Consider the following 15,975-nt stretch of genomic DNA (forward strand, 5'->3'; position numbering starts at 1 on the left):
CTCCCTGACTCCAGTGATCCCTGAAAGATCACCAATGCCTTTACAATCTCCTCAGCTACTTCCTTCAGAACTCTGGGGTGTAGTCCACCTGGTCTGGGCGATTCATTCTCCTTCAGACCTTTCAGCTTCTCCAGTACCTTCTCCTCAGTGATAGCCATTACACTCATCTCTGCCTCCGACTCTCTGGTGTGCTACTAGTGTATTCCACTCTGAAAACTGATGCAAAGTACCGATTCAGTTCCCCTGCCATTTCTTTGTTCCCCATTACTACTTCTTCAGCTTCATTTTCCAGTGGTCCAATGTCCACTGTTGATTCTATTACCTTTTTAGATGTCTAAAAAACACTCTTGCAATCTTCTTCTATATTACTAGCTAGCTTATTTTCATCTTTCATCTCCCCACATTGCTTTTTCAGTTATCATCTGCTAGTTTTTAAACGTTTCCCAATCCTCTGGCTTCCCACTAATTTTCACAACATTGTATGCTTTATCTTTTGCTTTTATGCTGTCCCTGATTTCCCTTGTCATCCATGGTTGTCTCATCCTTCCCTTAGCATGTTTCGTCTTCCTTGGAATGAATTTCTGATATGCCTCCGGAACTATCCCCAAAAGCTCCTGCCATTGGTGCTCCAATGGTTTCTCTGCTAGGCTCCTCTTCCAATCGACTCTGGCTATTTCCTCCTTCACAACTTTGCTGTTGTCTTTACTCAGTAGTAATCCCATTACTTCTGATTCTAGCTTCTCCCTCTCAAACTGCCGGGTGAATTCTATTATATGATGGTCACTGCCACCAAGGGGGTTCCTACATCTTAAGCTTCCTGATCAAGTCTGCCTCGTTGCACATCACCAAATCCAGACTGGCCTGTCCACTGGTGGACTGTACCACGAGCTGCTCCAAAAAACCATTTCATCGGCATTCCATGAATTCCTTTTCTTGGGATCTGCTGCCAACCCGATTTTCCCATTCTACCTAGATATTGAAGTCGAATATGATTGTTTTAACTGTGCCTTTCTTACATGGTGTGGACTCGATGGGCAGAATGGCCTGCTTCTACACTGTAGGGATTTGGGTACTATTTGGGTGATAAAGATATACAGCATAGAAACAGCCCCTTTGGCCCTCTATATCTGTGTCAACCAGCTAACACCAAACTACACTAATCCCATTTACCTGCATTTGGTCCATTGCCAACTATGCCCTGGCATTTTAAGTGCTCATCCAGATGCTTCTTAAATGATGCAAGACTACCTGTCTCCACCATCCTCTCAGGCAGCACGTTCTGTATTTCTCCCACTCAGATCTCTTCTAAACGACTTGCCCCTCACCTTAAACTTATGCCCTCTGTTCTTAGACACGTCTGCCATTGGGAAAATGATTCTCGTGATCTGCTCTGTCTGTGTCTCGTAATTTTGTATATCTCAGTCAGATTCCCCCTCAGCCTCCTCTGCTGCAAGGAAAACAAACCCAGCGTATCCAGTCTGCTCCTCATAACTGAGACTTTTCATCGCAGGCAACATGGGGCTACAAGCTTTCTCACTGTAGCTTGCACGTCATTCGAAACAACCCCAATTCACTCTTGCAGCAATAACAACAACAAAAACAGAAGTTGCTGGAAAAGCCCAGCAGGTCTGGCAGCATCTGTGAAGAAAAAATCAGAGTCAACGTTTCGGGTCCGGTGACCCTTCCTCAGAACCGTATCCGAAACGTTAACCCCAATTGACCCTCCCCATCTGTCTATCTAAAATCTTGCTATCATCTGTCCCGCCTTGTGAATACTGTTCTCTATTATATTAGCATGTGTTATGAAGTACAAACACAACCAGATGGATTGTACACACAAATAAATATTTACAACTATTACCATGACCGTATTGTAAAGTTTTTGGTTGGGATGCTGTGCAGTTAAAGTTGGAACAATTTTTCAGAGACCTTTTTTTTTAAAAAGGTTTCAAGATCTAGGTTGAACATGAGTCATCATGTGTTTGGAATAATATTTATCCGAGACACACCCTTGGAACATCAAGTTACATTTGCTAGGGAATCTAAGTTGGCAACACTCTTGTCATCCCAATTACATCAGGCTCAACGTGGCACAAGCAACTCAATACAGTTATGTGGATGATTTAACAAACAATTGATGGGTCAATGCCAGTGACTGTGGCCAAATGCCGGGCTCCATCCCAAAGATGTTTTCCGGCTCAGCGCTGGAAGTAAGGAAAATAAAAACCTAACCTGCCTTCAGGTTAAACAGAGCTCAAAAAACTCGTCCATGACCCTGGATCGTCCCTGTGGAACTAGCCATTTTTTTTTAGAAGCACTGGGTAAATCCCCACTAAAAGCCTCAGCTGAGAGGCTTGCATTCATCCAAGACCGCAGTGTTCAGATGATGCAGTGTTAATGCGGTAGTGGCCGATTTTTTTTTTTTTAATCATTTTCTGCATTGCATTCACACTTCTTCATCTGGTGTGTTATTGTGTACAGTTGCAATAATTTTCCCAATGGCTCAGTTGCAGCCTAGTTTCATGGAGAGGCAGATGGAGTTTAATTTAGATAAATGTGAGGTGTTGCATTTTGATAAGGTGAGTCAGGGCAGGACTTGCGTAGTTAATGGTAGCGTCCTGGGGAGTGTTGTCAAACCTAGAGACCTAGGGATGCAGGTTCATAATTCCTTGAAGGTGGAGTCACCAGTAGACAGGGTAGTGAGGAAGGCATTTGGTATGCTTGCCTTTATGCATTGAATATAGGAGTTGGCGGGTCATGTTGCGACTAGGACATTGGTCAGGCTACTTTTGGAATTCTGTACTCAGTTCTGGTCTCACTCCTATAAGAAAGATGTTGTTAAAGTGGAAAGTGTTCAGAAAATATTCACAAGGATGTTGCCAGGGTTGGAGGGTTTGAACGATAGGGAGAAGCTGAATCGGCTGAGGCTATTTTCCCTGGAGTGTCGGTGGCTGAGGGGTGACCTTTATAGAAGTTTACAAAATCATGAGGGGCATGGGTAGGGTGAATAGCCAACGTCTTTTTCACAGAGTATTGGAGTCCACAACTAGAGGGCATAGATTTAAGTTAAGATGGGAAAGATATAAAAGGGACCTAAAGGGCAACATTTTCACGGTGTGTGTATGGAATGAGCTGCCAGAGGAAGTGGTGTAGGCCGGTACAATTACAATATTAAAGGCACCTGGCTGGGTACATGAATAGGGAGGGTTTTAGAAGGATATAGGCCAAATGTTGAGAAATAATTTAGAATACCTGATTGGCGTGGACAAGTTGGGCCAAAGGGTCTGTTTCCATGCAGTATATCTCTGACTGTATGAATAACCTCCATGTGTCTAATAGTTTATTGCACCCTACTGAGGTCTTCCTCGATTCATGAAATGCCTATTGAAAGGCAGGTATATACAGTAAAGGGTGCAGTCACTTGTCACATGGTAAACCCTCACAAGCAGTTATACAGAAGTAAAATACTATGATGCTGGAAATAGAAATAAAATGCTGAAAATGCTCAGCAGGTCAGGCAGCATGTGTAAAGAGAAACATTTAAGCTTTCAGATTACTAACTTTTCGATGAAGCCAACAATACAGGGCTACTCTCTCATTAGGGAGAGACAAGTGGTATTGAGTTTAATCTGAAGGTCACCACACCTCAGTTGAGGGGAAGGTTGAGAAGTTGGGATCTTCATGGTAACCTCAGCTGGTGCAGGAATCGAACCCATGCTGTTGGTGTTTGCACAGCATCGCAAGCCAACTGATCTAATCAACTGCTCTGAGGAAGGGTCACTGGATCCTGAAACGTTAACTCTGATTTTTTTCTTCACAGATGCTGCCAGACCTGCTGAGCTTTTCTGGCAACTTCGGTTTTTGTTCCTGATTCACAGCATTCGCAGTTCTTTTGTTGTTTTTTGATCTAATCAACCCCCCAGTTTGTCTGTAGAATCAATCCTTCTGCTGAAAGGACATCAACCTAAAATGTTAAGCCTATTTCTTTTTTGGCCAGGATACTGCCTAACCCACAAATGTCAAATCTGCTTTGCACCATGTTGATTATGAGTTGAAGTGAACAGTGTCTCAATCTGACATCTTGTCTGCACCAGCAACATGAATGGGATGTAATGTTGAGCCAACATCTAAGGTGTGAAATGTCAAGTTTGATGATTGAGTCCGTAACCTCTAGGTCCTTCTGAGGAGCTACTTGTCTTATTTAAATACAGAAGTAACAGATCTGTTGTCAGTAGTCGTTTAGCAGCCGTTGTGAAAACATTAAGTCCCTGTTATGAATATAAAAACACAAAATACAAATCGCTCATTGGATCTTTCTGGACCTTGAAATATTATTTGTTCACAAGGTTACCTTCACAGACCTTGACCTTCTGCAATGCCAACTCTGATACGTGATTTAATCCCTTAATTCCTCTGGTCGCTTCTTGGATGTGTTTTAATTTGAGTCCAGAAATATTTGGGAGCCTTACGGATACTGATACTTACAAGACAAATGAAATCACTGATAGCATGTTTTGTTAAAACTTGGCAAGAAATGGGAGCAGCAATGAGTGCTGAAAGCTAATTTTCACTAGTTTTTTTTTGGTGGGTGCATGGTGGGGGAGGGAGGTCTTGCTTTCATCCTCTGGTTAGCTTTCATCACAAATTTCTTCAAAAAATAAATAAAGCAGTGGTCGGGTAGTATCTGTCAACACTTTGTGTCAATAGTTTAGACTAGGCTTGTAATAGTAGTTGCCAAAGGGCTGATCTCTCATTAGAAAGAGATTACTGGTAGTGAGTTTAATCTGAGAGTCACCATACCTCAGACCAGGAGCAAGATTGAGAAGGCAAGACTTTCATGGTGATCTCAGTCAGCATGGGAATTGAACCCATGCATGTAATTTTGCATTCCTAACCAGATGTCCAGCCAACTGACCTCCCTCTAGGCTTGTTTTCCCATGAGGAAGAGTAAGAACTGCCGATGCTGGAGTCAGAGATAACACGGTGTGGAGCTGGAGGAACACAGCAGACCAAGCAGCATCAGAGGAATAGGAAAGTTGACGTTTCAGGTTGGGACCCTTCAAGGGTCAACTTTCCTGTTCCTCTGATGCTGCCTGGCCTGCTGTGTTCCTCCAGTTCCCCACTGTTGTCTCTTGTATTCCCATGAGTATGCAGTGGGCTTGTGGTTCGCTCAAACCATCAATAAAAGACGAGGTAGACAGATGGTAAACAGTGAATTTTTTTTGTGGGTCCCCTCAATTAGACAGTCAATCCTAGACTGCCCCTCTAGCTCCTGCCTCTAGGTGACCTGGTCCACTCTCTTAAAGGAGCAACATCATACAACTGTGCACATAACAGCGTGGAAACTTGGTGTTTACAAGGCATAAAGGATTTTACAAAGTAGGTAGACAGAAACTATTTCCTTAGCTGCCTGAGACTGGAAGAAGGAGGCTGACTCATAAAATTGGAATTAGGCCATTCAGGGATGATATCAAGCATTATTTCTGTGCACAAAGGTTAGTGGAAATCTGGAACTCTCTTCCCTAAATGTGGTCCAGGCTGGCAGGAGTGTTGGTTGAAAATTTCAAAGCATAAATCCACTACTTTTTGTTGCGTGAGGACCTTTCAGTTTTGAGAGCAAGGTAGGTAAATGGAGTTGCATTGCAGAGCTGAATTAAATAGCAGAATCAGACTTATGAAGCTGAATGACCTCCTCCAATTTCAATGAAAATTTTTGGGTATTTTGCTTCACGGAAATCACTGTTTCATGAGAAAGGGTTAGACTAAAATGTCAATGATTATATAAAAAGAAGCGTTAACTAGAACTCGAATAATACCACTAGCAAATGATCCTGCTGCGCTGTGCAGCATAGCAAGGTTGCAACAAGAGTTGCTGGTCAGTCCTGTGTCAATTTAGCTTAGTACAGCTGGCAACTTCTTAGATGAAAAGGCAGATACGATTTCTGCTCCGACAGGGAAACTGAGGCCTCTGCTGGCAGGCACACTGCAACGGGATTACACTAAGCTCTGGGGAGTTCATAATTTGATAGCAGCTGGAATTCACCATCTGAGCTCCCGCATAAATAACGGCAACTTTAAACAAACCACCAGGATGTATGCTCTACTTCAAGGGGCAGGAAGACAAGGAGGCACCTCAGACGGACTGAGGGCAGAATGTTCACGCACACTAGTTTCTCAATGTTTAGCTCAGTTGCAAATGATGTTTCATTGCAGTTGGACAGTCCAAAGGAGATTTTTTTAAGAAAAAAAAATTATACTGTGAAATTCACAAGCCATAACCTTTCTGATATTTTCTAATCAGCCTGTTCAGAGATGGGATGAACTGAAGTTTCAGTGACAGTTAGAAATGCTTACTATAACTAATTTAGGGCAATAAAAGAATTAGGCTAAACTGACCAATAGCTTAAGATTAACAAGGGACGAGCCAGCTATTTTAATTTTAACTGTTGATCGGTCTGGTGTGTGAATGTGAAAAATGAACTATTTATAGTATCATAGAATCTCCACAATGTGGAAGCAGGTCAACCAGTCCATCAAGCCTACACTGATCCTCCAAAGAGAATCCCACCCCCTCATCCCCCTACGCTGTCCCTGCATTTAGAGTTATAGAGCCATAACGACCTCTGGAGCAGGTGGGACATGAACCTGGGCCTTTAGAGCACTGATTAAATGAAGTCACTCAAGTGGTTTCTCCCATTTCTTGCTTCATATGCAATTGATGTATCTTGACTGGTAAATATGAATTGTATCTTTTGATGTTAATCAACCCAATGAACAAATAGCTCTCTCTGTTTAAACCCACCCATTGATGCTGTCTGCCATTTTCTTGCCCCTCTCCTTTTCTCTCTAGGAGACCTGTAACCCTGCTGTATCTCACCAAGATGGCTATAACAATTTCAGCATTATGGTAACCCATCAACTGACATTCCCTTTCCTGCTTTCTCTCTCTATCTTTCTCTCTCTCTCACTCTCTCTCTCTGACTCTCTTTTTTTAATCCTTTCCTTAATGTTGCAAAGTTTTTTTTTTACTTCAAACCAAAAGCTGCATCAAAATAAGATATTTTCTTAAAAGCAGAATTTCTGCCAAAATTTAAAGAAAAGTTTTAGTTGTTTTTCCTTTTTTTCGACAATTGCTTCAAAGGACAAAATGATTTTGAGCAATGAAAGCTTTGTCTGCGTCATGTCTTTCTTCTTAGTTCGATGCCTGATGTGATTTGGTTAAGTGCAGAATTTGTGGGACTCTATTGTCAACAGAGTAAATCATGCTTGTTGTAGCTTATCCCTTAAAACTTCCATGATCCAGTGAATACTGTACACTACTAATGTTGGAAATCTAATTTACACCAGAAAAAAATGAACTATTTATTATGTTCAGGCCAAAAGTTTGGGAATAACATTAAAAGAATTTGCAGTAAACTTTGGTGTTAAATTACTGTGCTGTTCTTCGCCCAATTGTTTCCACATCGTTGGATGCTTTGTTGCTTAATGGGATGAACTGACATTTCACTGACAGTTTGACTAAGTACAATTGGGAATGCTTACTGTAACTAAATTTAGGACTAAATAAGGATTAGGCTAAACTGACCAATTAGTTTGAGTGACAAGGGGGGAAAGAGCTAGCTATCTCAATTTTAACTGCTGATCGTTCTGGCACGTGAATGTGAAAAATGAAATATTTATAGAATCAAACAATCCCTACAGTGTGGAAGCAGGCCATTCAGCCCATCAAGTCCACACCGACCCTTCAAATAGCATCCCAGCCAGACCGACCTGCCTACCCTTTTTATGCATTTAGAGTTATGGAGTAATACAGCATGGAAAAAGACGCTTCATTCCAAATAGGCACACCGACCATGTTCCTGGACTAAACAGGTCCCACTTACCTGCGTTTGGCACATATCCCTCCAAACCTTTCCTATTAGTGTACTTATCCAAATGTCTTTTTAAACATTGTAACTGTACCTGCATCCACCACTTCCTCTGGCATTCCACATACGAACCACTCTGTAAAAACAAAAAGTCCTTTTTAAAACTTTCTCCTTTCACCTTGAAAACATGCCCCCTAGTTTTGAACTCCCCCACCATAGGGGAAAGACCCTCGCTATTCACCTTATCTATGCCCCTCATGATTTTATAAACCTCTACAAGGTCACCCCTCAACCTCCTTCCCATGGCTAATCCAACTAGCCTGCACATCCCTGGACACCCCATGGGCAATTTAGCACGGCCAATCCACCCTAACCTGCACATCTTTGTACTGTGGGAGGAAACCAGAGCACCTGGAGGAAACCCACTCAGACATGTGGACGATATACAAACTCAACACAGACAGTCGCCTAAGGGTGGAATTGAATGCAAGTCCCTGGTGCTGTGAGGCAGCAGTGCTAACCACTGAGCCACCGTGCCACCCATCATTGATCTTGGTCACAATGTTCCATTCCTATTGAAATAATGAGCTGGCATCCATTGAGATCGAATTTGATTTAGTGGTACAGTGTTACATGGATGATGGCAACTGAGCAACTTGTTGACAATGGAAACAAAAAACAAGAAAATTATGAAATTATTCACCAACTCTGAACCACCTGTTTTCACAATTGCTGAACAACAAATTCTGCTCTACTACCGGGCTCCATACATGCAGGGGGCCTGAATCCATGGGACTATGCCCCAAAGTGCCTTCAGGATAGGGGAAGAAACTTCACCAGTTTCAGTTTTGAAAAGTTGCTTAATAAAATGTCCAAAATTGTCCCAGTTTGAGTGTTCTAGCAACTTGAGAATCTTGGCAATTTTTATAGCAATTACTGTCTAATCACAACTTTTGTAAATGCATGCAATTTCTTTACAAGTTGCATACTTAATCAAGCACACTGTATCATTTATACGCTGGTTAATTAGATGCATGCATACTAATAATTTCCATCCTGGCTGCTCACGCACAAGCTGTTCCCTGCCTGGTTGAAGCTTTAAGAATAAAGAAAGGCTGTTTTTGAGTGAAATATGGCTTGTCAAAAAAAAAAAAAATTGCAGGTCAGAAACAGCAAAAACGCTTGGCCATGGAGATGTTTGTTATCAGAGTGCTAACTTAGCTGCAGCTTTCTGTTTGAAGTTCTGGATAAGGTGTGATTGTCTGATCTGGCTGGCAATCGCAGGATGCAGCCGCTTGTTTTGTGCCGATAACTGATGAGCTGCACCGAGACACCCAAAATTGCAGATTCTATGCTGGGTACCCATTTCTCACCTCTTCATTGTGAAAAGTCTGTAGGTTAACTCTGCCCTTCTGTCAGTAGCTGCTGAGTGTCCTCCTGAATCTTTCTCACTCTGTTAGCTGGATGATGGTGTTGAAAAGACTGAGCTGATGACAACACACCAGTGTTGTAGGAAGCCCAGCCTGTCTGATTTGGTAAGTCCCAAATTAAGTTCTGTTGCCCCGTTTTTGCACTTGAATGGCCTGCTACCGCTCACCGGGGTCGATCTGAACTTTGTGCAATAGTGTAAAGCAAAAGACAGTGAACTTGACACCTGTTGACACCAATGGAAGGAAATTCAGTCAATCTCTCTGAAGTGCATTTTAACTTATTACATGAAGTTAAGATCTGCCCCACTATCAATGTTCACAGACACAAATTTATCACTAAGCTCAGCTTGTAAACATGGAGCTGTGTGCTTGAGTCGGGCAGTGTTTGCAGAAGAGGATGGGAAAAGAAGATTGATGGGGGACTTCTCATTGAAAAGCTGACCACTTAACTTGTATAAAAAAATCACTCCGCAAAATACGATGGATGCTGGAAATCTGGAAAAGAAGTGACAAAGTGTTAGAAATATCAAGAAAGTGAGGTAGCATCGGTAGAGAAAGAGTTGTCAATAGCTGTTTTCACTCCTGTGTGTAAATAACATATCTGAAAAACTAATGGATGATTTGAACCTAGATCCTGGAATGCTTTGAAAGAATCCATGGTAGGGTGAATTTATTTTCTTTAAACAACGTTGTGGATTGTTTTATTTGGAATACTGTTAATAGTTGCCGTAGACAGGTTCATCTGCTGTGATGCAGTTTGACCTAGAGCAGGTTGATGGATTAGCCTGAAGCCTCCCCAGTGAGGTGGAATTTCTGAATAAGAAGATGCCTTTTTCAGCTTTTCAGTTGCGAGAACATCAACGTGATGGTGAAAAACCTCAAGGTACTGCTACATATTTGTGATAATGCTGAATAAACACACCATAGCGGAGTTAGGACCAAGTGCCTGCTTCACTTGTTTTCAAAATATTGCCTGAAAGAAGGGATTCTGTCCATTCTTAAGCCCAAACTTAATGAAGCACTGGTTGGAATACTCCATTGCACATTGCCTTGCTGCTGATACAAGTTCATTGGTGCCTGCACACCAAGAAACCATGAGTGTGTAAAATGGAATTCTAGTTCTCTTCAAATAGAACCAACTTTTGATGCCTATTTTACATTGAGGTATTTCCAGTTCACCTGTTCCAAGAGCTGTACTGTCCAGTTTAACTCTAGCTGGGCAGAAGCACCATGGTAGAGGCTTCATTTCCAGGTATTCCTTGATGCTAAGCTGGACCCAAACCTCTGCCCCTGGTATATGGAAGTCTGCTTCTAAGTTTGTAGATAGATCCTCTGCCATGGCTGATGTGGAAAGAGTTGTCTTGCTGCCAAGAAATTAATGGAGATGAACACTTAATTTTTTGCCTCAGATTCCATCCTCCTTTAAAGTATTTAGTTCACTAAAATTCTGTATTGTATTCAGTTCAGTTCCTGTTTTATTTTATTCACCTGTGAGACATGTGCGTCACTGGCTGGGACAGCATTTATGGCCCTACCCTAGTTGCCCTTAAGAAGGTGGTGATGAGCTACCTTCTTGAACTGCTGTAGTTCACGTACTGTAGGTAGACCCAAAATACTGTCAGGAAGGGAATTTCAGGATCTTGAATCAGCGACAGTCACGATCGGCAATATGTTTCCAAATCAGGATAGTGAGTGGCTTGGAGGGGGACTTGTAGTTGGTGGTACTCTGCTGCCCTTGCCGTTCTAGATGGAAGTGGTCATGGGTTTGGAAGGTGCTGTCTGAGGATCTTTGGAGAATTTCTGCAGTGTGGTCAGTGGTCCTACAATGAGAGTTATGCTGCAGCTAAGAAAAACAAACAGAAAGTGCAAGAGCAACTAGGCTGATCTGGCAGAAACTGTGGAGTGAGAAACACCATTGAATATTTACAATCCAACAGAACTCCTTCAATTCTAAAGATGAGTTATGAAGAAGAGTCATACCAGACTCTCGACGTGTTTACACTGTTTCTCTCCCCATAGATGCTGCCAGACCTGCTGAGTTTCTCCAGCACTTCCATGCCAGCATCCACCCTATTTTGCTTTTATTTTACATCACGTGTCTCCTCAAACATTAATTTCACTGCCTAGAACATTCAGGGGTAGCTCCCCAGGAGCTTTCTGGAGTGTATTTCCCAGTCTACGGTGGGACTAACCCTATTGCAGTCCCATCATCCACTGTGTAACACAGCTGTGGACTTGGGAGAATCTCAGTCTGGATTCCCATTCTCTCCTGTGTTGGCTTCACTGGGTGCACAGTGATGGGAACTTCAATTAGGTTCCAAAGGATGAAAGTGAAACTTTGAACTAGAATAACGGCAGGATTAGTGTCTGTTATGTCAATTATATGATCATCAGTGTTCACTTCTCAGTTCGCGAAGGTGAAGAATAGCCACTCGGGCAGGAGACCTGCCAACATCTTGGCATGTTATCCCACATCTTTCCCTCACTCAATGGGGAAAATAAAAATGTAATATTAATGGGAATGTTGCATATCCTATAGACCCAACTTTGATATTCATCCTTCTGAGCCATCTAAATGAGATAACTGACTCACTTTGATGGGACAGTATGAGAAATGTTCTGTGGCTGGCAATTTTGAACAATAAGAATTATTGCATCTTTTTTGAGGTTAGTAATTGTTCACATTTTTTTTAAAGCTGTCATCATTAGCTAGTTTGTTTCATATAATGGTCTGCAGACCAGAGCAGAAGAGGAAGAACCTCAGCTGAAGGGATAGAGAGGAAAGTTTGCAGATAGCTGGCTATCCTGTTCCCCGGGGAGATGATGGAAAAATGATTAGTCCAACTTGGCTTAGACAATTTACTGTTAGTCATTGAAGTTTCTTTTTCATCAACCAAACAAAATAATAGATTGAAGTCTGGTGGTTACATAAAACTGGCCCAAGCACTGTGTCCTGAATCTCTTTCAGCACAGAAGGCAAACAAATCAGGCCATCTGTTCATCACTGAACCTTTTAAAATATTTGAGTTTTGTTAACAATCTTGCCAGATAAATGGGACAAAAGAATTGTCTTTTATTTCACATTTGGAACAGTTGTGACATTTTTCCACGTTATGCCACATGATGTTTCAGTCTGTTAACGCATGACCTTTCTTCAGGGGAAAAAAAAAGATTACTGAGAGCTAGCAGTCCAGAAAAACAAAAAACAAAATGATTAGGCTATTTACTCCCTGCTGTATGTTGCACTGCAGCCTGTTCTGTGTGAGGGGGGTGGTCAGCAGATGGCACAGCCCGTGATCTGATGAGGAGGACATCTTTAACCTTCTGATGTGGTTTCTTCCAGGCGCAGCCAGTCGAGCAGAGTGGTCTTTATGCCCAACAGGGTCGTACTGCCCAACTTCCGCAGTACCCGAGTATGCAGCAAACACAGGTAGGGACCAGAAACATAGTTGCCTCAGGAACATCAAAACCATCCATTTTCCACAAATCCACAAGGCCTGTCGCCTTTCATGTCGTCATTCCTCCTATCCGCAGGAGAATCCAACTGCCCCTCGAGTGGATTTAATATCCTCCCCTCACTTTAGAGTAAAACATGTTACCAGCATCCACTTTACAGCATCTCTTAGAGTAAGGACAGCAACCTAAATGTGGGGTGGCTCAGTGGTTAGCACTGCTGCCTCACAGCGCCAGGGACCTGGGTTCAATTCCACTCTCAGGCGACTGTCTGTGTGGAGTTTGCACATTCCCTCTGTGTCTGTGTGGGTTTCCTCCAGGTGCTCCAGTTTCCTCCCACAGTCCAAAGATGTGCAGGCTAGGTGGATTGGCCATGCTAATTTGCCCATATTAGGTGGGTTATAGGGGGCTGGGTCTGGGTGGGATGCTCCAAGTGTCGGTGTGGACTTGTTGGGCTGAAGGGCCTGTTTACACACTGTAGGGAATCTATGATTCTATGATTGTAAATGACGTGCCAGTATCAGATTTGCTTCAGAAGGGTTGGAGATCTTGTGTGTTTCAGAATGCGGTTCGATAAATGTACCTCCTTGTAGTATTGGTCAATGGAGACTTTTCAGGCCAGATGAAGGGTTGTAGTGGATTTGCCCAGTAATCAACATTGAGACATTTGCTTTTCAGATGTGTTTTAATGACCTAGACTTTGCATTGCAGGGGACAATTTCAAAGATTGCAGATGATACAAAAGTTGGAAGCATTATAAACCATGAAAACAGTTTAGATTTAAGAGGTTGGTGGAATGTGCAGATGGGTGGCAGATGAAGTTCATTGCAGAGTACTGTGAGGTGATAAATTTTTAAATTTGGACAGACAATATAAGACAAGGGATGCAATTCTAAAGGGAGTGCAGGAGCAGAGGGACCTGGGCTTGTATATGCACAGATTGTTGAAGAAAGCAGAACAATTGAAGAGTGCAGTTAATAAAGCATGTGGTTTCCTGGGCAGTATTAATGGGGACATAGAGTACAAGAGGAAGGGTAAACTTGTATAAGGCACTTGCTCATCCTTTGCTGGTGTATAGTGTATAGTTCTGGGTGCCACATTATGGAAAGTGTTTGAGTGCATTATTGGACAGCTCTTTCTCCGACACCATGAGCAGAATAGCCAACTATAGTGTGATATGGGTTATAATCATAAGACATAGGAGCAGAAATTAGGCCATTCAGCCCATTGAGTCTGCTCTGCCACTCGATCAAGGCTGATAAGTTTCTCAACCCTATTCTCCTGCTTTCTCCCTGTAACGCTTGATCCCCTTGACAGTCAAGAACTTATCTATCTCCATCTAAAATATACTCAATGACCTGGCCTCCACAGCCTTCTGTGGCAGTGAATTCCATAGATTCACCACTCTCTGGCTGAAGAAGTTTCTCCTTATCTCTGATCTAAAAGGTCTTCCCTTTACTGTAAGGCTGTGCTCTCTGGTCCTAGACTCTCCTACCAATGGAAGCATCTTCCCAACATCCACTCTGTCCAGGCCATTCTGTATTCTGTAAGTTTCAATTAGGTCCCCCCTCATCCTTCTAAAATCACACTTGTACTGCATAAAGTGCGTATTTATTAGATATTATAATTTAGCTAACCAGGTACTGATTGTGAACTTTTTGCAATTCATTGAGAATTCCTTTCCAAGTGTAAAGCAGTTGGCTAAAACCTTCACTGACTCGGTTTGCAAAGCCTTTGGTGGAAAATGGAAGGTGTTTTTTTGTTTCTTGGTGGTAATATATGAAATTTTTATTTCTTTATTTATTTGCATAACCTGCTGTTGACTTGTTTCAACAGATCCCAACACCTCCCCTTTCATCAGTGATAGTTTGTGTAAGTGTATGTTTTAATCAAATCTACTTACCAACCAATATTCTGGAATTCTTAATATAAAATAGCACTATTCAGCCAGCAAGTTGCTCTGCATGTAGGAATTAGGTACAAGATAGCCTGCTTGATATGCACCCTTTCCACCATAATAAACATCCACTCGCTTCACCACTGACGTTCAGTAGCGGCAGTGTGCCTTACCTACAAGATGCACTGCAGAAATTCGCCAAGGCATCTTAAACAACGCCTTCCAAACTGATGACCACACCATCTGGAAGGGCAAAGGCATCAGGCACATGGGTCACCACCATGATGATGGTGCAGCTTCCCCTCCACTACCAGCCACATACTTTTATTTTATTCATTTGCAGAATGTGGGCATCTCTGGCTGGGCCAATGTTTATGCCCATCCCTAATTACCCAGAGACAAGTAAGAGTCAACCCCATTGCTGTGGGTCTGCGCTAAGACACAAGTCAAGCAGGATGAGGATGGAAGATCTCTTTCCCTAAAGTACCTTAGTGAATCAGATTGGTTTTCACAACAATCAATGGCAACAGAGTAGCCATTAGGCTACCTTTTAATTCCAGGATTTTATTAGATTCATATTTGGGATTTGAACCCATGTCCATCAGAACATTAACCTGGGATTTGGAATTACTTGCCCAGTGATATTACCGCCACATCATCATCGCCCCATATTCCCATTCCCTTACCTGTGCTAGGTCAAAATCCTGGAGCTCCCTTCCTCCAAGCACTATCCATATCCCAGGAACTGCAGTTGTTCACAAGGAGGCTCATCACATCCTTCTCGAATAATTAGGAATGGGCAATAAATACTGGCCTTGGCAGCGATGCTCACATACGAAGAGTGAAGAAATGTGTGCGCCATGTCAGATCACTTGTCCCAAATAGAGGTGGTGTTCTTGACATGCAGCTAAAGCAGTGCTGAATTTTATTTCACAAATTATAAAAGGGATACAGCAGCTTCTCAACCATCTTTTCTTAGCTATTTCTGGTGCAGAGCCTGCACATAAGTCATAATGCCCATTCTGATGGGAATTGCAATGTATTATTTTACACTGACTTTCAGCAAGATTTTTTAAAAAAAGGAACTGGAAACTTTATGGAATGTTGTGTCTCATGTCCCTGTGAAGTCCCACGCAAAAGCTGATTAACAAGCTTGTCTACTGTCTGTTCCAAACATTGTTAGGTGTCAAGAACATAAGATACCCTTAATAACTTATGGCAGCGGCACGGGTCAGGAATTACAAACGCTCTTCCCTCCTGTTTTCTATCTGTCAGGTTGTCCTCTCTCTCCCCTCTTCCTCCCTCTCTCTCCCCTCTTCCTCCCTCT

General features: G+C 42.4%; 1 protein-coding gene across 1 annotated transcript in view; it reads left to right on the top strand.

Moving 5' to 3' along the window:
• LOC109915429 (mediator complex subunit 12L) overlaps positions 1–15,975 on the top strand; it is an 84,159-nt gene that overhangs the window by 40,119 nt on the left and 28,065 nt on the right. The window contains exons 10-11 of the mRNA XM_048604507.1: positions 6,851–6,907; positions 12,642–12,728. Of these exons, the coding sequence (XP_048460464.1) occupies positions 6,851–6,907; positions 12,642–12,728 (144 nt within the window). The remainder of the gene's footprint in view (positions 1–6,850; positions 6,908–12,641; positions 12,729–15,975) is intronic.

The sequence above is a fragment of the Rhincodon typus genome, chromosome 13, assembly GCF_021869965.1.
Source record: "Rhincodon typus isolate 14 chromosome 13, sRhiTyp1.1, whole genome shotgun sequence".
NCBI lineage: Eukaryota > Metazoa > Chordata > Chondrichthyes > Orectolobiformes > Rhincodontidae > Rhincodon > Rhincodon typus.